The sequence below is a fragment of the Cnephaeus nilssonii genome (assembly GCF_951640355.1).
Source record: "Cnephaeus nilssonii genome assembly, chromosome: 12".
Taxonomy (NCBI): Eukaryota; Metazoa; Chordata; class Mammalia; order Chiroptera; family Vespertilionidae; genus Cnephaeus; species Cnephaeus nilssonii.
In genome coordinates, this window is record NC_137083.1 from 84,214 (window position 1) to 106,821 (window position 22,608).

The 22,608-nt window shown below is 54.0% G+C and overlaps 1 protein-coding gene across 3 annotated transcripts; it reads right to left on the bottom strand.

Annotated features, from left to right (window-relative positions):
- Nucleotides 1-1,465: 1,465 nt before the first annotated feature.
- URGCP (upregulator of cell proliferation) lies at nucleotides 1,466-22,349 on the bottom strand. Of its 3 annotated transcripts, none has more exons than XM_079785877.1 (6): nucleotides 22,243-22,349; nucleotides 10,655-10,681; nucleotides 10,308-10,378; nucleotides 8,033-8,083; nucleotides 7,779-7,817; nucleotides 1,466-6,299 (listed from the first exon to the last, which is right to left on the bottom strand). In XM_079785877.1, the coding sequence occupies exons 1-6, from the start codon at nucleotides 22,254-22,256 to the stop codon at nucleotides 3,712-3,714; spliced, it is 2,790 nt and encodes a 929-aa protein (XP_079642003.1). In that variant the 5' UTR covers nucleotides 22,257-22,349; the 3' UTR covers nucleotides 1,466-3,711. The 3 variants fall into 3 exon arrangements, with proteins under 3 accessions (XP_079642003.1, XP_079642005.1, XP_079642004.1); XM_079785879.1 differs by lacking the exon at nucleotides 22,243-22,349 and adding an exon at nucleotides 21,073-21,498; XM_079785878.1 differs by lacking the exon at nucleotides 10,655-10,681 and having other exon boundaries at nucleotides 22,243-22,299.
- Between the last annotated feature and the right edge of the window lie 259 nt (nucleotides 22,350-22,608).

Below are 22,608 nucleotides of genomic sequence, written 5' to 3' on the forward strand. Positions count from 1 at the left end.
CACGCTAGTCTTTGGTTGGTACAGCATTAGGGCCACCGGGTTTTTATAATATAGATATATAGATGTTTTATAAATTTGCTCCAAAGTGCTGAGGAACATGGGAGTTGGTATCTGAATTCCTGATTCCTAGTGTATAATTTAGGCAAGTGACTTGACCTTCCTGAGACTCAGTTTCCCTAATCTATAAAATGGGGACAGTGATGATTGTTTTGAAAAATTTTCATTATAAATTAACAGAATGAGTAGCTAATAAATGTGGGGTTTGGGGGGGTGGTTTTGTTTTTTGTTTGCTTGTTGGTCCATTTGTTTTTAAGAATAGAGTCCCTGATTTCTACATCCTCTGAGGGAGATAAGCCAGATATTGAGGGTTCATGAGAACTCACAAGAACACGACCTCAATCAGAGAAGAGGCTGGTTTTGCAGCAAAGGTGACAATGGCCTTGATTCCTCTGGGAGCAGAAGGCAGTGCTCAGCAGGGCTGTTGTGCTCAGGGTTCAAGTTCTGCCCTCGAGGCAGTAGGCAATCCACTATCAAAGTTTTCTTCTTCATTCCTGAGGTGTCTTCCAGCTATTCTAACTGGTCTGGCTCTCTCATGGTTGCCCACCTTTTTAAAATTCTTACCTGCCTTGTTGCAAAAAGGAGCTGGTTCCTTGATGGGGGGCAGGGAGGGGTGTCCTGTGAGTGCATGATTAAAATAACTTAAAAGGACAATTTTAATGCATGAATTGCTGCACTGTTTTACGTTGCCAGTGGGAATTTTTAACAGGGTGTTTTATTTTTCTGCAATTTTCACTTGTGTTTTGATGCACTTTGCATCTTCCCCCATCACTCATGTGAAAGGCAATATTGTCAGGGTTTGCAGATGAGAAGATGGAGGTCAGAGATTCACCTGAGGTTAGAACGAGCAATGGTAGCAAGTGTTTGGGCTCCACTTCGTCTGTGAGCAGGAGCCTTCAGAACCATGTAGGATCGGGGATGGTGGGGTCCCGGGCTGAGCAGACTGCTTAGGACTGGCCCTTCCTGGATGAGGAACAAGTGACACACCAAGGGCCCAGGAAGAGGAGGATGTGCAACGGTGGTTTTCTCAGACACGAGCCCTTGTGATCACCAGGCATCAGTCGCTTCTATGCTCTCAAAGTGGAGGTTCTCAACCCTGGCTGCACATGCGAGTCCACTGGGCCCCACACCCCGAGTATAGGGCTGGGGGTGGGGTGCTGAAGTAACCAGTTCCTAACGGAGCCATTTCCAAATGCCCTGTTCCTTTGCCAAGGAACCTGGGGCTGAAAGCCGCACTCCAGGCTTGGAGTAGTGGATGGGAAAATGGGCATCACATGCCAGCAACTCAGACCCCAGGACAGATCAGGACTCCAAAGTGGCTGACACCACCTTCCGCAGGGAGCAGGGAGCTTGGCGGGGGGGGGGGGGGGGGGGGGGGGGCGGGGGGGACTGCGGGGGCAGACAAGAGGGAAGGTCAGGACAGTAACGGGAGCCTCACAGGCCTTGCTTCTCGGAGGGTAGGGTGGAGGTGGGGCTGCATCCTGAGGGAGAAGGGCCTGACAGAGCCACAGGCGGTAGAAGGAGGCCCAGGCCCAGGACAGCACATGGGGGCTGTGAAGTGAGAGGTCAAAGTCACCACACCAGGATCAAACCCCCCGGCGCTCCTCTGCATCCTGACTCCATGCAGGGAAAGCCACACTCCGAATTGGTTTTGTTGACGTCTTAGCAACTGGGGATAGGTTTATAGTCAAAATAATTTTTTTTACTACTGACTCAGAAAAAAAGAGAAAGGATTTTTCTTTCCCAGGCTCGCTCACATCTGAGGAGCTGGAGAGAGCTACCATACCAAGCGCACACCCGCACACATTTCTAACACAGGTCCTGCCAGGTGCTGTGTTTCAGTAAAGCTGAGATAGCATCAGTTGCAGACATTGCTTTGTATATCGTTAAGAAAAAAGAGAATCCTTTTGAGAATCCATTTAAAGCTATGAACTCTCTTCCCAGAAGGAAAAGCACACACCTGATTTTCAGGAATTCAATAACCGAACCTTAACTTTGGACAACGGACAGACCCCCTAGTAAAGAACCCTTGATTGGTAGGGACAGTAGGGCTAGCTTCCCCAGGTCAGATTTCTGGAATGGCTGGAATCAATTTTAAAGGGGTTACACACAGCAATTCTAAGACAGGTTCCCAGTGCCTGGACGTGGGCCCAGAAGGATCCTGGGTGAACGTCCCACTGAGCTGGAGAAGCAAAGTAATGGGGAGTTTGAGGTATTTCCTGTGAACCAATATCTAAAAACTTGTGTTATTTAATGATCCAGAAGGAGATGAGCTTCTAGTGCCTGAGGATTACAGATTCTAAGTTTCAGAAGAGAAGACATTTTCTGAGATCAGGTTTCCAGAGTTGGAGTATGGCTCTGCCTGTTGTGAGTCTCGAGACTCACAGCGCCCAGGGGGCAACATCCCAAACACGAGGAAGCCACGGGTGTCCTGGGATGCAGAGAAGGGCCGAGGGGCCAAGGGGCCTGGCTCGAGGAAGCTGTTCCAGGCCGAGGCTCACAGGAATAAAGGACACAGAGGAGCTCGGGCCACCACCTCCGGCCGAGTTTTCCTGAAGCCACAAAATACAGAGGGGAGGCGGCCCAAGGACTAAGCTGAGGTTCCCAGAGCTGGTGACACTGCTGGGACTGGGTTCCGAGGCTCAGCAAGTGACCTTGATGAGGGCCAGTACAGGCCAGGACTTCAGCTGGAGGATCGACAGGGCAGGGGCCCCAGATTCTGGCTCAAATGGTGGCGGGGAGGAAGGCTGGTCCAGGAGCACAGCGGCAAAATGAGGGCTGGCACCGTGGGCCAATGAGTGAGCCTGCTGTGTGGGCGCTGGGGACGAGAACCAGGAAGTGGAGGCCCAGTGCCTAGGGCAGCGGCTCCCTAGCAGCTCTCTGCCCTCCCAGGTCCACTGCTCTGGGCCCCTTCCCTCCCCTACAGAAGGGGACAGTGGTGGGAATTGTGGCAGGAACATTTCCTTTTCCCAGGAACAGCCTAGAAGGGACCTCCTCTCGGGGTCCCCTGCGCACCCTCTCTCAGAGGAAGCGGGAGCATCAGGCCCAGAGAGGAACCGCCTGCTCCTCTCACTCGTGCATCCATGCGTTTCACAAACTTTTATTAACGCACCCACAGTGTACCAGGCCCTGGGGTGACAAAGTTGGGTAACAGCCCCTGCCCTCACAGAGCTCACAGTCTGGGGGCGGGGCTGGCACGTGAGCACGTGTTCCTGTCATGGGGAGTTGTATACCAGGTGCTGCAGGGTGTGGGGTGCAGCAGGGTGGGGCTTCATGTCAGGCAATAAATAGACTTACCACATGGGCACTCTGTCCGGGCAGCATGGACCCACCAACGCTGGGCTGGAGGGAAGCCTGTATGCTTCCTGGGGCCCCTCCCCACCCCTCTCCTGGGACTCATGCGCCGGCTGCGTGATGGAGAGAGAGCACCTCTCCGCTCCAGGCACCGATGAGAGAGGCCCCATCGCGGTCCGCCCAAGGAGCTGAGACATAGTCCTGTATGCATGCCCCCAGAGCCGCTCCATACCACAGCCTCTGCAGCTTAATGGGGCAGGAGACTCCAGGCCCCATCTTTTGCTTTTCTACCTTCTCCCATGGGCAGGGCACCAGCGCCTCAGGTGCCAGCCCCAGGTGGATACCCTGGAGCAGCCACACTCACAGCAGTCCCACCAGCTCAATGAGCTGCTGAATGTTCCTGTGGGGGTCGGACAGGCCGTTCCTGATGTTCTCCAGCAGGCATCTCTTCAGCTCAAACACGGCCTCACTGTACCCCAAGCTCACGGCGGCCATGGGAGGCGCTCCGTGCCACAGGCCGGGAACATGCCACACGTGCTGCTTCTCGGGGTCACAGAAGGCCAGGTCCGCCAGCGTCCGGAGGCCGTCTCCCTGCGTGTCCACGTGTGCGGAGGCTCTGCTCACGTCCGAGGGTGGCTCCAGCAGTGGCCTCCTCTCCCGCGGCTTCGGGCCGGGGCCAGACGTGTCATGAAGGTTCTGGTACACAAACTGGTAGTTGGGCGTGTGCCCCGTTTTCTCCAGCCTCAGGAAGGCGTGTAAAATAGCCGGTGGGATGTCCCTTGTTTCCGCTAAACTGACCACGGTGACGTCGCTCAGCCCCATAATCAAAGTGGCCAGGGAGGCCTCCAGCTCAAAGCGCTCCCCGGCCGTGGCCGGGGCGCCTGCTATCAACCCCCCCGAATCTATTACCAGGATGTGGTCACAGCCCAGGTCCTGGCTGAAGCTCTCGGCCACGGTGACGAGCTGCATGAAGGCCCCTCGAGGACCCCGACCCCTCCCTGTGGCAAACCGAAGCCCGAACATGGTGTTGAGAAGAGTGGACTTCCCGGTGCCCGGCACGCCCAGCGCCGACAGCACCACCAGCCGTGACCTTCTCTCCAGGCGCGTGTGCAGCTCCTTCAAGAGCCCCGTGACCCAGCGCAGGGGGGTGCTCCGCGTGCTCCCATCAACCAGCTCCAGGGGCAGCCCCCTCACCAGCAGCTCCAAGGCTAAGCCTGGGAAGTGGGCGAACCGCCTCTGAGCTGTGGGCAGCTTCCCGGCCTCCACCAGGCAGCTCTCTGCCTCGTAAAACTGTCCCATCTCCCGCAGGAAGTGCTCCACCCCCAGGGGCTCCGGCCAGAGCGGCTCGCGGTCCCCAGCCCCACCCTGCTTTGGTCTCAGGGCCGGAGCTGTCTCTGGGGGCTGCCTTGGCCTTGGCTGGGCCACCCAGGCCAGGCCCCACTCCATCCACCTCAGGAAATACTGCCTCTCGCCCAGAGAGGGGCAGCTGATGCCTGCGATGAACTCCTGCACGCCCCCCGCAGGGTCGTGGACGCTCTGCTGCGTGCGAAGTTCCAGCAGCCGCTGCCTCAGCTCAGCCCGGCGCTTGTCCGAAGGGTCCCCGGCCCACTGCGCCTGGCACAGCTCCTTCTCCACGCGGGCCGCTTTCCTCCACGGCTCCCCCTGCAGCCGCAGCTCTTCCCTGCGGTAGGCGTCGGGGTCCCTGATGCTCCTGGTGATGCGCTCCATCCGGTCCTTCGCCCGCTGGCACTCCTCGCAGTCCTCGTCCACCTTCAGCCCCAGCCTTCGGGCGGCCTGGGCCATGTCCTCCACAGACACCCTCCTGCAGGGGGACCGGGCCACGCTCGCCACGATGGCGCGGACCCTGCGCGTAAAGCGGGCGCCATCCGTGCTGCTGACCTTGACGAGCACATGGGAGTGGTCCATCCTCAGCACGGGGGTCAGCCTGTTCAGGAACCGCAGGTTGGAGTTGCGCTTCCCACGGTAGGGACTCAGGATGAAGTAGTACTTGGTGGCCGACCCTTTCATGGAGGACAGCAGCTTGTACTCCTTCTTGCTGATGTTGTCGGTCAGGATGAACACAGCCGAGGAGACCTCTGTCAAGAGCTTAAACTGCAGCCAGTGAGACCCAATGTCACCTCTGAGGTTCAGAAAGGCCACGGGTTCCGGGCAAAGGTCCAGGTCCTCCCTGCCGCTGGGCAGGAGCCAGGAGACCTCCACCAGGCCGTCCGCGATCTCCCGGGGGCTGGTGCCCAGGCTCAGGTCCCGGTGCCAGAAGCAGTCGCGCTGCCTGTGGCCCGGGCTGAGCACGGCGTTGAGCAGCTGGGACTTGGAGTTGCTGCTGACCTCCATGCGCACAAAGGCGAAGGCAGGTGTCCGGGCCAGGACCACACTGTCCTCCCTGAGGCTGCCCGCGCCCCTCGGGGGCTGTGCCCACCACGTCCGCACGACGCCCCGCATGGCCCACAGCAGGAAGGTGTGGGCGTGGTGCTCCGAGTCAGGCAGAACGAGTGGGAGCGCAAACTGGCAGAGAGACATCCTCAGCACGATCTCCTGCTGCAGGAACCCATCGGAGGCGAGCAGCAAGGCACACAGCAGGTCCAGGGGGTTCACGGGCGTGTCGGGCATGGGCAGCTCCGAGAAGGAGTAGATGTCCGCGGAGACGTCGTCGGCTGTGTCCCAGTAGATGACCTCCTCCTCCATCTGGCTCTCCTTCTCCGCGGGCCGGGCATCCGAGGGCGAGGCCAGCACCGTGGTGCTCCGGGCCTCCGCGCTGCGGGCCTGCAGCTTCCTCAGGAAGGCCCAGGGCAGGTCTCTGGGAGCCTGAGGCGCCCAGTTCCTCACACTGTCACTGCTGATTTGCAGGGCGTCCTGCAGGCCCAGTTTCTGTGCCTGGTGTGTCTCCAGTCCCAACAGCGACAGCATTTCCTGCAGCCGGCTCCTCTCCACTGTGGAGGGAAAGGAAGAGGTAAGTGCTCGCCGAGAGGGCGGGGCCCAGGACAGAGGCAGGAAGGGGCGCCAGCATGGCGGAGGTGGCCCTGCCAAGAGCAGGACACCCTGGGCCCCCGAGATGCAGACACACATGCATCACACCATCCAGTCCCAGCACAGGCAGACACGAGGGACAGGAGGGGTGAGGACAGGCCGCCAGGGCCACATGCAGACGTCTACGTGGCTGCTTCTCTGGAACTACGGGCTCAGCAGCACCGAGACCAAAGCAGCCGCCTGGGTGAGCGGCTGGACGCCCCGAAGGCAGCTCCCTGCACTCGGCAGCAGTGAAGCCCTCACACTGTCACAGGGGATTGCCCACGGTGACACAATCGCCGAGTCACTCAATTTTCTTGTTCATGTTCTTTTCTCTCTTCAAAACTGGAGAATTTTTAAAGGAGTCAGGAGGTGGTTACTAGGCACACAGTGCTGCAGATCACAGCTCATCTATTTTGCAAGTCTGAAGCCAATACGATGGGTTTACATTTTCATTGTTTTCAAGTATTTGTTAGAGATTATTGTACTTCTGCACTTATTTATTCAGATCTTCAATGTCAGCCATTACGATATAGACTCTTACAAACACAGGATGCTCACAACAGTCAGGCCCTGCCAAGGGTTTTACCCGCTTCTCTGTCTTGGCCAGGGCCTCTTACCAATTTCCATACTTCATATAATTAGTACACTTTAGACATTAAATAAATCAACAAAATAATTACACCTCCTGCTGCTCTCCAGGGTTCTCTCCGTTCCTTTCTCAAGAGAGGAAGCACGGCCTGTGATGCTCACGAAGCCACATGGGACGGGCTCAGGGCACGCGGGGCCAGCAGCACTGGGCACAGGGGCACATGTCTCCCTCCCCTGCAAGGTCCATCTGCTGCCTGTGCCTGCACGGCACTCGGCGGGTTCTCGGGCCGTGGCTGCCGTCGGACCCGGGCTGGGACTTGTTGCAGGGACATGACTTGTGGGGAGAGGGACACTGGAGAAGAAACCCTTCAGGTTCTGAGTTTTGACAGAATGAAACCAGGGACAGTGTTTTTCTCATCAGGCATGGAACAACCGTCTATTTCTTAAGTAGTGAAGTGCAGCAGGGAAAAGCCAGCACAAACAAGCCTATTTATACGCCCACGCCTGCCCTGTGTGTGGCCCTCTGCGGTCTGTGAATGAAGCCACGGGCCACACGAGTGGTGCACAGACTGGCTGGGCTTTAGAGTCCCTCGGAGAACTCGTTAAAAATAACATCCAAAGCGCCAGCTCACTACGTCCCTCTCTACAGGGACAGCTCCCAGGACTTGTTTCCCGCAGAATCACTCCTATGTGAGTTGCTATGAAGGGCTCCTGGGTGGAGTGAGTTTGATGCAGCCACCAGCAGTGATGCTATTTCCTTTGGCGGGACAGGATGCGGAGCAGAGAGCAGACACGCCAGAGAAAGCACATACCTGCTGGAAAGTCACTGTCCTGAGCCTCGTTCACACCATCTGCAAAAGCAAAGGAAAAGGCGTGTCAATCAAACCAGGTGCCGGGACTCCCACCAGTCAGTTTAAGCTGCACGCAGAGCCCTGTGTTTCTAAGACAGCAACTTCTCCCGACTGTTCAGCACACAAAACCCCACTTCGGTTCCCCTTTGCCCATTCCCTACCCCTGCCCCGCCCCCCCCCCCCCCCCCCCCGACACCAAACCCTGTGGCTTCTACCTCCGTACTGAAGCTCACAGTCATCTCCTTCCATTTCTCTCCATTCCAGATCTGGAAGAAAAACACATACGCGCTGAGTCCAGGCAGCAAGTTAGAGCGACCACATGTCCCAGCAATCCCACGCCGGGGCACACCTCCAGACTCCGGCACAAGGTCTTGGAGAGATATGTGCACATTGTGTTCTGATATCGTTATTCACAAGAGCTAAGACATAGGAGCAACCAAGTGTCCATCAATGATACACGGATAAACAACATGGGGTCTGTATCTACAATGGCAGGTTCTGCAAAATGCTGCAGCATGGAGGAACCTGATGCTGAAGGAAGGAAGCCAGTCAAAACCAGACAAAGACTGTTAAGAGTCCCTCACTGGAGGTACCTACAGTACAGACAGAAAGTGTAATGGTGGGTGCCAGGGGTTGGGGGATGGGAGGGGGGAGTTGCGGTTTAATAGGTATAGAATTTCTTATTTACAGGGTGAGTAAAGTTATGGGATGGATGGCGCTGATGGGCACAGTACAATGTAAATGCATAAAGTGCCACTGAACTGTACACTTAGAAATGGTTAAGACGTGTATTTCACAAAAAAGGGAAAACCTTTGGGGAAGAAAACCATTTCATAGTGAATGATTCTGTGGCACTTAGCACAGTCACCAGTTGTGCCACCTCCACTTCTTATCTACTTGCCTCCAAATATTTCCATCCCCTGAAAGTCAGGCTCTGTCCCCATGAAGCAGTTCCCACATCTCCCCTCCCAGCCCCTTGAGCCTGCTTGCACCCACAGCAGCCGCACCCTTTACACTCCCACCAGCAGTGCACGAGGGTTCCAGTTGCTCCACATCTTGGCCAACACTGGTTCTTTTCTGTTTGTTTTTTATAGTTGCCACTCAAGTGGGTGTCAGGTGGTATCTCACTGAATAAATATTTGTTTGAATTAATACAATAAAACAAAACGTGACTGACCCAAACTTATTTGCATATTTTGTGGAGTTATTTTTGCGTAACACTATTTTTTTTTATTTTTTTTCAAATATTTTATTGATTTTTCACAGAGAGGAAGGGAGAGGGATAGAGAGCTAGAAACATCGATGAGAGAGAGACATCGACCAGCTGCCTCCTGCACACCCCCCACCGGGGGATGTGCCCGCAACCAATGTACATGCCCTTGACCAGAATCGAACCTGGGACCTTCCAGTCCGCAGACCGACGCTCTATCCACTGAGCCAAACCGGTTTCAGCACGTAACACTATTAATATCCAATAAAACACATTCATTTGGAGACACACCAAGTCTATGAAAGATACATCCAAAATGAGTTTCTAGGAGAAATGAAGATGTCTGGAGTGTGGCCACACCTGAAAGCTTAAGTCACAAGGGGCAGCTACAGCCCACCTGCCAGGACAGTTCCAAGTTATACCTGTGGTCCCAACAACATACACCTTTCCCTCTCAGAGACGCCCAGCTTAGAGACTGGTCAGTCACCCCAGACGGTCTCGGGCAGCAGTTATGATGTGCTCACACCAGACTGACGGACAGACACGTCCTGCTGAGCAGTGTGACATCACCTGTTTAAAACTGAATCCTGCCAAAACCGGTTTGGCTCAGGGGATAGAGCGTCGGCCTGCAGACTCAAGGGTCCCAGGTTCGATTCCGGTCAAGGGCATGTGCCTTGGTTGCGGGCACATCCCCAGTGCGGGGTGTGCAGGAGGCAGCTGATCGATGTTTCTCTCTCATCGATGTTTCTAGCTCTCTATCCCTTTCTCTTCCTCTCTGTAAAAAATCAATAAAAAATATATTTAAAAAAATAAAAATAAAACTGAATCCTGCCCTAACCGGTTTGGCTCAGTGGATAGAGCGTCGGCCTGTGGACTGAGGGGTCCCAGGTTTGATTCTGGTCAAGGGCATGTACCTTGGTTGCGGGCACATCCCCAGTAGGGGGTGTGCAGAAGGCAGCTGATCATGTTTCTCTCTCATCGATGTTTCTAACTCTCTATCCCTCTCCCTTCCTCTCTGTAAAAAATCAATAAAATATATTTAAAAATAAATCAATAAATATATTTTAAATAAATAAATACATAAAACTGAATCCTACCTTGAATATAAAAGAGAAGTTTAAAGGATTCCTCAATGGAATATTCGGTGAAAGGAAAAACAAAGCCTATGTTTATTTACTTTTTAGGTGCATGACCCCCCACCAGGGTGGCGCTGGGAGCAGCATCCCGAAGGGACAGAGGAACGTGCAGTGTCTGCTGCAGGTGGGCGGGGCCACCCTTACCTGCAATGGCCACGGCTGCTGGTCTCTCCGAGGCTTTTATTTCGGGGGCCACGTCTCCCAAATCTGACTGTCTGAAACAATTTCAGAAGAGCATTAAAATTAAAATAATGAACTATCACATTGGCTGCATATCAAAATCTCTTGGGGAGCCTTTAAAAACTACAAATCCTGATCGCACCCCAGATCCTCGAAACCAGACTCTCGGAGGCTCTGAGTCCGGGCGAGGCGTCGCTGCTTCTCAAAGTGCCCTCAGTGGTTCTGGTGTGCAGCCACACGAGGGACACGGGCCTGGAGCAGCAGCCCTCTCAGAAACCAGGAGCCACACAAAGACAGAAAAACATACATACCCTCTGACCAGTAACTCCACTTCCACCCTAAGGAGATAATTAAGATTTAGTTACAAAGATGTTGATGCCAGCTTTATATATCACAGCAAACAACTGGACACATTTTAAACATCAAGTCCAATAACAGGGAGTTCTGTGTACGTCTCATTCTGCTACCATTACAAAGTATTCTATGGATCTCATTTTGTAGACAAAGCCATGTTGGATAAGATGTTATGGAGCCCGATCGGTGTGGCTCAGTGGTTGAGTGTCGACCTATGAACCAGGAGGTCACAGTTTGATTCCCGGTCAGGGCACATGCCCAGGATGTGGGCTTGATCCCCAGTGTGGGCGTGCAGGAGGCAGTTGATCAATGATTCTCTCTCATCACTGATGTCTCTATCCCCCTCTCCCTCTCCCTTCCTCTCTGAAATCAATAAAAAAATATTTTGTTAAAAAAGATGTTGTGGAATGGTGTTGGGGGGAAGTCAGGCGAGAGAGTGCACAGAGCGATGACGATTTATCTGCAGTCGACACAGGAGAGCAGAGGTGTTCACCCACAGTGGACAGGGTGGGCAGGGAGGGTGGTCCTGACTCCTAAGTAGGTGTGATAGGCACAGTCCACTTCAGAATCCCTACTTCAGGTGTGTCATGGGGATGAGTAAACGTGCTGGCTTGGTCAGGAGCCAGGGCCCACAGCTGAAGACGGACACACAGACGAGGAGTGGAAGAAGTCAGACAAAGGACTCATGGAGCTGCGCTGGGATTGCAGGTCCACGCGTGACCTCGTGATCCCTGCCTGCATGCTCGTGTGCACATATGTTTGTGTGTGCATACACATGTGTGGATTTCCTAGCTCTGTCCACTGACAGGGCCACAGCAGCAATGAGCACACAAGCACACCTTAGTCATTCTTCGCTAACAGGCACCCACTCTCCGTGGAGAAATGGCTGATGCCAGACCTGGGGCAGAGGAAGAACCGGATGAGCCTAAGTACCTAATTTCAGAAAATACAAAGTGCTCAAAAATAAATTAATAAACTAATTAATTAATTCTAGGGCATGTCACAGGACACAGCAGCCAGCGTGAAGGGGTTTTCACTGTCACATCTGGGACAATTTGAGCACGAACAACATTAAATACGGTAATTAATTAAAAGCCATTGAAAAGCAGGAATCAGTGAGTGCATGCAGACAATGAGCAGAGGAGCCCATGGGGGACGAGGGCGCTTGTCACGACAGGATGCCTCCGTGGAGCTGTGGCAGCTGGAAGGGCACCACCTGCAGCATCACTAGCAGGAAACACCAAGACACCCAGTCCGGGCAGGAACGCTGGCAAGGACGAGGTGTCTGCCCAGCCTCGCACCGCCTCCGAGACGGCCTGCCAGGTACCAGGGAGAGAGCCCTGTCACCCCGAGAAAGGAGGGCTGTGGCGGAGAAGGCTGAACCCCGATGGAATCATGAGGACACACCCAAAGTGAAACTTCATGTCAGATGGGGCGGAAACTGCATTTTCCCAAAGTATGAGAGTCATAACACAAACAGAAAGTATTGAGGAGATGGGCCAGATTAAGTGCTGTGGAGGCAGGAAAACAAAACGCAACACCTCACCCTCGACTGGATCTTGAAACAGGAGGAGAAACTTTAGGGTCTGCTGACCAAATTGAAATATGGGTGCTGTCCAAGTTAAGTTTATGTCATTGACAACTGTACTCTGCTTGTGTAAGAACATCCCTATTCTTAGGACATAGACACAGGACGATTCAGGGATAAAGGCAATGATGTATGCAACTTACCCTCTAATGCTTTTAAAAAATGGTACACGTGTGTAACTTATATGTGCATGTGTGTATACACACATGCATACACATAGAGACAGCGAGAGAAAGAATGACAAATGAGAATGGCAAATGAACTAAAATGTCAAGAATAGGCCACTCTTGTTTTTAAATATATTTTTATTGACTTCAGAGAGGAAGGGAGAGGGAGAGACAGAAACATCAATGATGAGAGAGAATCATTGATTGGCTGCCTCCTGCACGCCCCCCAGTGGAGATTGAGCCCTCGAGCCCGCAACCCAGGTGTGTGTCCTGACGGGGAATCAAACCGTGACCTCCTGGTTCATAGGTCAATGCTCAACCACTGAGTCATGCCAGCTGGGCTAGGCCACTCTTGATAAGGGGGATTTTTATTTTTATAATTTATTTCTAAGCAGAAATTATTTCTAAATAAAATGTTTAAAAGAGAGGTGAGGTATTTCTGGGTATAGTATGTTTATTCTGTCTTATTTGAAGTCTTTAAATAGAAGCATGTACTTATTTAATAAAATTAAAAGGGCTATGAAAAGGATGCTGTGAGTGGGGGGTCAGGGCCAGAACACAGTGTGTGGGTGCCGCAAGGAGACCCAATGCTCTGGGACCTCTTCGAGCCAATGTCAGCTGTAGTTGGTGGCAGGCACCTGGGAGAAACACAGTCCAGCTCCGCTTAATCCACCAGCAACACGAGTGCTGTGTGCACCAGTCCCCACGCCCCCCCCCCCCCCCCCCCCGCAGGAAATTTCAGGACCCGCACTGGTTATGCCAGCACGCTCCTTGGGTCCCCCCCCCCCCCCCGCCCTCTCTGAGGCATGCCAGTCCCCATACTGGTCACTGTGCACTAAGTAACTGACTTCACCTGAACTGCTGCTGGTAAACATGGGAGTTTGCCTTCTCACTGTTCTGCAGAGAACATGTATTGCTTTTGTAATAAGGAAAGAAAGCATCCTTAACAAAAGAAAACAGCAGGATGGGTTACAAAGAGTTCCCCTGAGGGCAGGTATTTACAGCCCATGGGAGAACAGCAACAAAACCTCACTTTCATCCAATGCTTTTTGTTGTTGTTAATCCTCATCCGAGGATATTTTCCCACTGATTTTTAGGGAGAGTGGAAAAGAGAGGGAAAGACAGAGAGAAACATCGATGTGAGAGAAACACATCCTATGGGTTGCCTCCTGCATGAGCTCTGACCAGGCCTGGGCCGGGGAGGAGCCTGCAACAAAGGTATGTGCCCACCCTAACTGGTTTGGCTCAGTGGTTAGAGAGTTGGCCTTCGGACTGAAAGGTCCCAGGTTCGATTCCCGTCAAGGGCATGTACCTTGGTTGCAGGCATATCCCCAGTAGGAGGTGTGCAGGAGGCAGCTGATCAATGTTTCTAACTCTCTATCCCTCTCTCTTCTTCTCTGTAAAAAATCAATAAAATATTTTTTTATTTTTTTTTAAAAAGGTATGTGCCCTTGACCAGAATCAAACCTGGATCCTTTGGGCTGCAGGCCGACACTCTAGCCACTGAGCCAAACCAGCTAGGGCCATCCAATGCTTTTCACTGACAACTCTGCTTCCAGTACCTGAGTTGTGCACTTCAAGTCCCCATGATGGAGCCATAACCCCACTGTGACTATTTGGAGAAAGCGGGGCATCGCCTGGGATCAAACGTGGTCATAAGGGGCAGCCCTGATCTGATGGGAGTGGTGTGCCTGAGGGCTGCTCTCTGCCTGCGGGCTCAGGACAGGCCACAGCAAGAAGGCGGGCACCTACAAGCCAGGAGCGGAGCCCCGAAGAAACCAAACCAGCCTGCAGCGTGATCTGCAAGAGATAAAGGTCTGCTGTTCAGACCCAGTCCCGGACCTTGGTTGGTCACAGCAACCTTGAGCCGTGGGCGCCTCCTCAGGCCGTCCACAGCTTCCAGACCAAGACAGCCAACCAACAGCCCTTCCAACGGCCTCAGGCATGGGCGAGGGGCTTTCAGCACAGCAGTGTTTGAAAACCACTGACACCAGTAATATCTGTGTCTGACTCCAAACATACGACAAATGTAGAACACAGACGTACAAAAAAGGCCTTTGCTCTTTGAAAAATACTAACATATGAACCCGTCTTCTCCTTTCAATCTAGTCACGTTGCTGCAGGTCATTCCATGAACTGACAATACTCAGGACTAACTCTACGGCTTGTTTCGTTGCTTAGGGGGCTGCTGAGGTTTCATCTCCTGTCCTCTCCAGACACCAGGGCACGGGCACAGGAGCCCAGCGCAGGCACTGCCTGGGGCACGCATGGCCCGACACGGCTCCCCTTCCTGCTGGTGCACCTCCCCACACACTGCTCTCAGGCGAGGGGTGATGGACTGCTGCCCTGAGGCCTAACGTGTCTAGCAATTCCTTCTCAGTCCGGAGATGGGTGTCCTGGTGGGCACGCAGGGCTTCCTTCGCGTCTGCAGGTGGCATCAAGACCCTGACAACTTGCACTGCTGGTGGGAATGCAGACTGGTGCAGCCACTGTGGAGAACAGTATGGCGATTCCTCAAAAAATCAAAAATGGAACTCCCACCTGATCCCATGATCCCACTTTTAGGATCACTAGAAACACCAATCAGAAAGGACATATGCACCCCTATGTTCACAGCAGCACAATTCACCATAGGTAAGATCTGGAAACAGCCTAAATGCCCATCAGCAGACGAGTGGATTAGAAAACTATGGTACATCTACACCATGGAATACTACACTGCTGTAAAAAAGAAGGAATTCTTACCATTTACAACAGTATGGATGGACCTGGAGAGCATTATGTTAAGTGAAATAAGCCAGGCAGAGAAAGATAAATATCATATGATCTCTCTCATTTGTGGAATATAATGAACAACATAAACTGATGAACAAAAATAGATCCAGAGACAGAGAAGCATCGATCAGACCATCAAACCTCAGAGGGAAGGTAGGGGAGGGTGGGGGTAAGGGGGAGAGATCAACCGAAGGACTTGTATGCATGCATATGGGCCTAACCAATGGACACAGACACCAGGGGGGTGAGGGCATGAGCGGGGGGTTTGGGGGGCACTGGGGGGATAAGGACACATATGTAACAAAGAAAAAAATTACATTAAAAACTAAGAAAGACCCTGACAACTGTGTGTCTGCCTCGCTGGCTGTCTCTCCGAGGAACTACCCGAGGGGCTTTGTACTTACACCTGGAGAGTCTGGCTCAGGAGAGACCCCACACACACACGCACACGCACACACACACACACACACACACACACACGCGCGCGCACACACACACAACGGAGACGCCTGCGACCACTCAGAGCTGCGCGCAGCTTGCAGTGTCCTCAGCACCCAGAACTGTGTCCACACCTCGTGAACTGGGCCAATTCCTAACAACAACCTAGCTCCTCCCTGACGGTGCCGATCAAACCCGACACACAGAACTTATCGGCACAGAGGCACTGCCGGGAGCACACGTGCTCTGCTCACGGCACTGTGGTCGGCACCATGTGGTAACTGCTTTGGATAATGAAGATTCGGACAAAATGTTTGCTGTTTGATGCTGACAGCTTTCAAGACCTGCCACTTGTGCTCGCTGGGGCAGCACATATACTAAAACTGGAAAGAAACAGAGATTAGCATGGCCCCTGTGCAAGAATGACACGCAAATTCGTGAAGCGTTAAAACAACAAAAAAAGACCGGCCATTTGCCCCTCCAGCTCATGTGGGCCCAAAACACAACAAAGCCAAAGCCAGTTACTCCGCCCGAAAAGCTTCACAAAATTATTACAAATCTTCTCAAACCCTCTTGGTGTATGTTATGGGTTGAACTGTGACCCCTCCCCCCACCCCCTCAAAAAAAGAAAGATTTGTTCAAGTCCTAACCCCAGACTCGTAACAGGAACTTGTTTGAAAATAGGGTCTTTGCACGTGTAATTAGTTAAATGATGAGGCCACACTGGGATAGGGTGGGCCCCTCAGGCCATGGATCCCCGTGCCCAGATGTCCGGTGCTGAGAGGACACCTGCACACGGGAGGAAGGACGTGACAATGGAGGCTGAGATGCAGGGAGGGGTCTCCAACCCCAGGAGCCCCAGGACAGACAGCAGTGCCAGATGCGGTGAGAGGCCTGGGACAGACGTGCTGGAGCTTCCGGAACAAACAACCCTCCAGCACCTCAGTGTCGGGCTTGTTTTGCTCCAGCCGTGTGTGTGGAGCTGCTGCAGCCCCGGTTCTCCCCTCGAGCGACCGTCTTCTCTGCTTCTTCGAGGACATCAGTCATTGGATTAAGGCCCAGCCTCACCCAGGGCAACCTCATCTCTACTACTCACCCCTGCAAAGAGCCCACCGGGAAAAAGGTCACATCCACAGGCGCCAGAGGTCAGGACTTCAACAGGAGAGTGGGCACACGGCAACCCAAAACTAGGGGTCACACCTCTGCAAGGTGACCGAGGTCCCCCGCGTCCGCTGGCCAGGGGGCACCCTCCCATCGGGCAACACTGTCGTGGCTGCTTGCCAGGCCCTTCAGCAGGCCTTGGGGCAGCCGTATTGCAACACCCCCACTGAGGGCGCTCCGAGGAGAGGAGGTGTCCTGAGCACCCAGTCCTCGCCCCAGTTCATGCTGCGCAGGTCCGCCCGCGGAGAGGAAACTGCGGGACCTTACACTAGAGCAGGCTGGGAGAGCTGTGAACACTCACACACACTGCAGCAGCGGTCGCCAACCTTTCGGACCTCGGACCAGTGGTCCATGGACCACCGGTTGGCGACCGCTGCTCTACAGAATACACGTGACCACGGCGCTGCACACCTCACAAGGTTCGTGTCGGGATCCAGAGAGACTGACGGACATGACGTGGGTTTTCAGGAGGCAGTCCATGTTCTCTTGGATTTATCCCCATAGTCATCTGCTGCTAGGAATATTTTTTAAAATATATTTTTATTGATTTCAGAGAGGAAGGGGGCGGGGAGAGAGAGAGAAACATCAATGATGATGAGTCATTGATGGGCTGCCTCTTGCATGCCCCCTACTGGGGATCAAGTCTGCAACCCGGGCATGTGCCCTTGACCTGAATGGAACCCGGGACCCTTTAGTCTGCAGGCCGACGCTCTATCCACCGATCCAAACCGGCTAGGGCTAGGAACTTTTATACAAGTCTGGGATGCATCAGTGAGGGCACAAACATCCCTGCTCTTAGCTTCCACTCAACGAGGTGGGGAGACTGACAATGAACAACAAAGGGTGCTGAGTAGGGGACACCCGGGAAGATGTTCAGGGTGGTGACCGGGTGGACATGCTGCTGTAGCTACAGGGCGCTCAGGGCGGGCAGGCTTGGCAGGAGGTGAGGACGTCACCATGCAGCTCTCCCGGGGGGAGTGGACCCGGGAGAGGCAGAGGGAGACGCCCGGTGGCACCCAGGGCCCCCGGTGAGGCCGGTACAGAGTGAGCAGCGGGGAGGCGGCAGGCGAGGTCAGATGGATGGAGCTTCTAGGCCCTAAGAACAGACTGGCTTTGATTCTGAGGACACAGAGGACCAGCGACACGCCTGTCTTATGTTGACAAGACGAGATGGAGATCAGGCCTCGGTGGCAGCACCGGAGGTGACACTGCAGGGTCGGGTTCCACGTCTCTGAGGATTTCAATAGACTGGCCAGAGCGTGGGCGAGACCCCAGGAAACCTCTCATGTTCAGGCTCAACAGGGCTGCCCGTCTCAGGGGGAAGGGTGTGGGTGAAAAGGGTGGAGGGGGTCACGGGCAGGTTGGTGCCAGGTGCCAGCCCAGGACACAGGGGGGCCCGCCCATGAGGATGCTGCGCAGACACAGGGCTCACTGGCCGGGAAGTCAGCCCTCCATCATGCACGGGGCAGACCACGGCCGCTCCTTCCCCAGAGAGACACTACCCACAAGGAAGGCAGGATGAACGTGCTGATGTGCCCACGACAACAGAAAACAGCCCGGTGCTGAGAGACCTGGGAAACCCGAGGGCAACTGCAGTGAGACTGCACACAAAGAGAACGGGGGGGTGGGGACGCCAGCTGCCGTCCCTCTATGGAGGGGAAACGCCACGTACAGGATCAACAAGGGGAAACTTAGGAATCTACCTTATAAATGTGCAACATGTACATGAAAAGACTCTAAATATGACAGAATAGAAGACCTGAACAAATGAAAAGCCCAGCTGTTTGGGGAAAGGAAGGCTTTCCTTTAAAATAAATTCTCACCCAGCATGAGCTGGTGTGGCTCAGTGGATGGAGTGTCGGCCTGCGGACTAGGTTCGATTCAGGTCAGGGCATATGCTGGGATTGTGGGCTCGATCCCCAGTGGGGGGCGTGCAAGAGGCAGCCAATCAATGATTCTCTCTCATCATTGATCATTGATGTTTCTATCTCTCTCTCCCTCTCCCTTCCTCTCTGAAATCAATAAAAATATATATTTTTAAATCAATGGGAAAATACCCTCGGGTGAGGATTAACAACAACATTAAAATAATACAGTCAATTCTCCCTCAAAAAGCCTACCAGTGAATTTAGGCTCAAAAACAGATACACTGATCCTATGGGGAGAGAGCTGTATAACACTACTCGGGAAAACTCTGAGAAAGAACAGGAAGGAAGGAAGACAAACCCTGCAGCGAGTGACACGGGACACAGCCACGGCACTGGAGGCTGCAAAGCTGGTCTGCGAGAGTCTGGCCAATGGAGGGTCTGGCCACAGCGCAGCGTCTGCTAATCACTCCCTAACAACTGCCTGGAAGAATAAAGGGAATCCCTAATGCTGCTTTCACCAAAGTCAATGCCAAATGAGTCTAAGAGTCAAATTAGAACAGGTGTCCTCAAACTACGGCCCGCGAGCCACATGCGGGTGTTTTTGCCGTTTTGTTTTTTTACTTCAAATAAGATATGTGCAGTGTGCATAGAATTTGTTCATAGTTTTTTTTTAAACTATAGTCCGGCCCTCCAACGGTCTGAGGGACAGTGAACTGGCCCCCTGTTTAAAAAGTTTGAGGACCCCTGAATTAGAAAATGAAACAAAAAATGCACTGAAAGAAAAGATTAAAGACTTAAAAACCTCAGAATATGATGAGCTCAAAAGGCAAATGACAGATGGACAAAAGTATCTGTGACACAAATGACAAAAGGCTCACGTTCTCGACGTACAAACATCTATAAATCCATGAGAAAGAGGCAGGGACACCTCCATAATGCGTTTCTGGCTTAGACCAAGTCTCAGCAAGGAACAGGTGCAGAGGGCCTGAATTTTCATCTAATTCCCTTCCATACCTTTTGAAATGTGTTCCAGGCACATGTATTACTTAATTTTAAAAATAAGGCAACTAGCCCGGCCCGTGTAGCTCAGCGGTTGAGCATCGACCCAGGAACCAAGAGGCCGCTGGTTCGATTCCTGGTCAGGGCACATACCCAGGTTGCGGGCTCCATCCCCTGTGGGGGGCGTGCAGGAGGCAGCCAATTGATGATGTTTCTCTCTCATCAATGTTTCTCTTAATCCCTCTCCCTTCCTGTCTCAATAAAAACATATTTTAAAAATTAAAATAAGGCAACTAACAACTTTATGAAAAGCTACAATGTAGCCCTGTCGCTGGTCTGGGCTAGAGTATCAGCCCCCACAGCGAAGGCTCTGGGTTCCATTCCCGGTCAAGGGCATGTACCTAGGTTGCAGGTGTCCGATTGTGACCAGTCGGGTGTGTGTGGGCAGCAACCAATCTCTGTCTCCCTCACAGCGATGTTTCTCTCTTCTTCTCTCTCTTCTCCCCCAGCCCCCTTCTACTCTCCCTAAAAATCAATGGGGAAAAAACAAACCAAAAAAGGGCTACAATGCAGAGAATCTACAGAACCACCACATCTGAACTACAACAGGAAAGGCCGTCCTGGGCACGGGCACGGGCATGGGCACGCAAGGTGGGTCTCAGAAAGCACAACCTCGAGTGGGAATCCTTCTTTAAAGGAAATGGCCACTTCTAAGTTATTTCCTTTTCAGCCAACTTCTGTAAAACCATACCCAAAGGGACAACCATTTTTCTAATACAGCTTCTTACACAAACGAAGAGCGAGAACACATCCTCACTTCAGCTTCACGCAGAGAACTCTGGTCAGAACAAAATACAGAATCCGACATTTTTGTTTGTGCTTCATTAACCAAATATAAACCAACCTTCCTCAATGTGCTTGTTCTACACCAAGTTTTAACTTAAACTGTTTAGTTAGGCCTCAGTTTCCTAACCTGTATAATGGAGATAAAAACAGGATTTACTGATAGGGTTGTGGTGAAGATTCGGTAACTTAATACACGCAAAAGCACCGAGGAGGGGCTTGACAGCTCTTCCATGAACAACCCAGCAGAAATCATGCTGCCCGTCCCATCCGTGCCCTGAATCCCTGCACTGCTCCCACAGCACCGACTTCAGTAGACAAAGCGCCTGCTGGTCAGCTGGCTGAGACAGGCCAGAGGATCTGAGGAAGCCAGGTCTCCCAGGTGAACTGACTGTCAGCGAAGCCTGCAGAATAGACGCCTCTGCAAGTGTGGACTGCCCCCAGGTCTGAATGCAGCATGAGGGCACAGTTCTCTTATAAAACAGCATAACATGCGTTAAAGGGTTTGTGACCCTGGCTTGGCAGTGGGTACTTACAGGCTTGTACCAACTTCAGACTGGTGGGGTCATCCACAAGTAGTTGGAACTGCAAACATCAAGTCTGCACTAATGCCACCTTCTACAGGGACACGGTGCAGGGCCCACGGCCTCACAGAAGGGCACACCAGCCTGGCACGGAGTCCCCTTCTGACCATGCCTGCAAGGAGAGGGCCTGGATGCCGGAGGCACCATCCCTTTCTAAAAGGCTTCATGGCTTCCCCACCCAGGCTCAGCCACCTGCCGCTGCCCCGCCCTGAGGGCTGGCCGCAGGGGACCTTGACCCCCTGGAGAATCAGCGCGGCCTTCTGAGGGACGGGCCCTTGTTTATCCGTTTATGAGCTCAAAGTACTGGCCCCTCTGACCACTGCTCCGAAGCCCAGAGGCAGCGGTAAGGCGGGAAGTGCCCTGACAGCTGGTCAGAGCCTGTCACTGGGGGGGGGGGGGGGGGGGGGGCAGCTCCCCCACCGCTCATCTCCCACCCCACCCCCGGGCCTGGCCCCACCGCCCGCACCCGCAGGCCCGCACCTGCACAGGCCCGAGAAGTGAAGATGCACAACTTGCTCCATGTCACACGCACCAGGTCTGAGCCCCTCGGGAAGGTGGGTAACAGTCAAATGACGATTCCACCCGCTCCAGCCATGACCTTGACTCTCGTCTTCCTCCTCCGGAGCCGGGAGGGACGGGCACTCCCGGCTCACCGACCAGATTCCCCAAATAAAAAGTGACCCTAACGCACGCATGAGGTTTCATTTTGCAAGTAGGATTTCTTAAAAATGGCAAACTCTGTCACCATCGTTTCCTAGAGAAAAGAGCAGTTTAATACGGAGCTGGCAGAAGGGAGGGGAGGTCAGACCAGGGGCCCCACAGGCCCACGGCGCACCCCGCACCCCGCACCGCCCCGGGGCCAGGCGGTGCCGGCGCGCGGGGTCCCCGCCCTGGCCGCTGCCCCTCGGGGCGTCCGGGCCGCTTCCCCGCCGCCGGCGAGCGAACCGACCGAGGCGACGGCCGCGGGCGCTCCCCTCCCCCTCGCCCGGCCCGGCCGCCGCGGCCGCCCAAGGTCGCCGGGGTCCGCGGAGCCCGCGCAGGAGGCCGGGGGGAGGGAGGCCGCCCCCCGCCTCGCCCACCCCCGCCCCCGCCCCGCCGGCCCGGCCCGAGCGCTGCACTCACCCCGGTGACGCCATGAGCGCGGCGAGGTCTCCGCGCCGCCGCCGCCGCCTCCGCTTCCTCCGCGCGGCTCGGGGAGGGGCCTCGCGCGGCCACCGGCTGCCCGCGGGGCGCTCCGGGCGGCGGAGCTGGGCGGGCGGGGGCGCGGGCGGCGCGCGTGGGCCCGAGGGCGGGCGGAGGGGGGGGCCCGAGGGGGTAAGAATCCTGGGGACGGGGTAGGAAGGGTTCTGGGGAGGGGCAACCGCTGGAGGGAGGGAGGTCGGGTAATTTTAAAAGGAAGGCTGCTGGCTTTCGGAGATCTTAAGTCATTAGTATGAGTTCACGGAAATTTATTGTTTCTCAACGTGAGCTTTAATGGGTGCGAGGCGT

Bases quoted from the DNA above. Each gene is read 5' to 3' on its own strand.
- URGCP (XM_079785877.1), bottom strand. The intron at 8,084-10,307 runs GTAAGGGTGGCC...TTTTTCTTCCAG, and splicing joins AGCAGCCGTGGCCATTGCAG to ATCTGGAATGGAGAGAAATG. The intron at 6,300-7,778 runs GTATGTGCTTTC...TTCCCTCCACAG, and splicing joins GGACAGTGACTTTCCAGCAG to TGGAGAGGAGCCGGCTGCAG.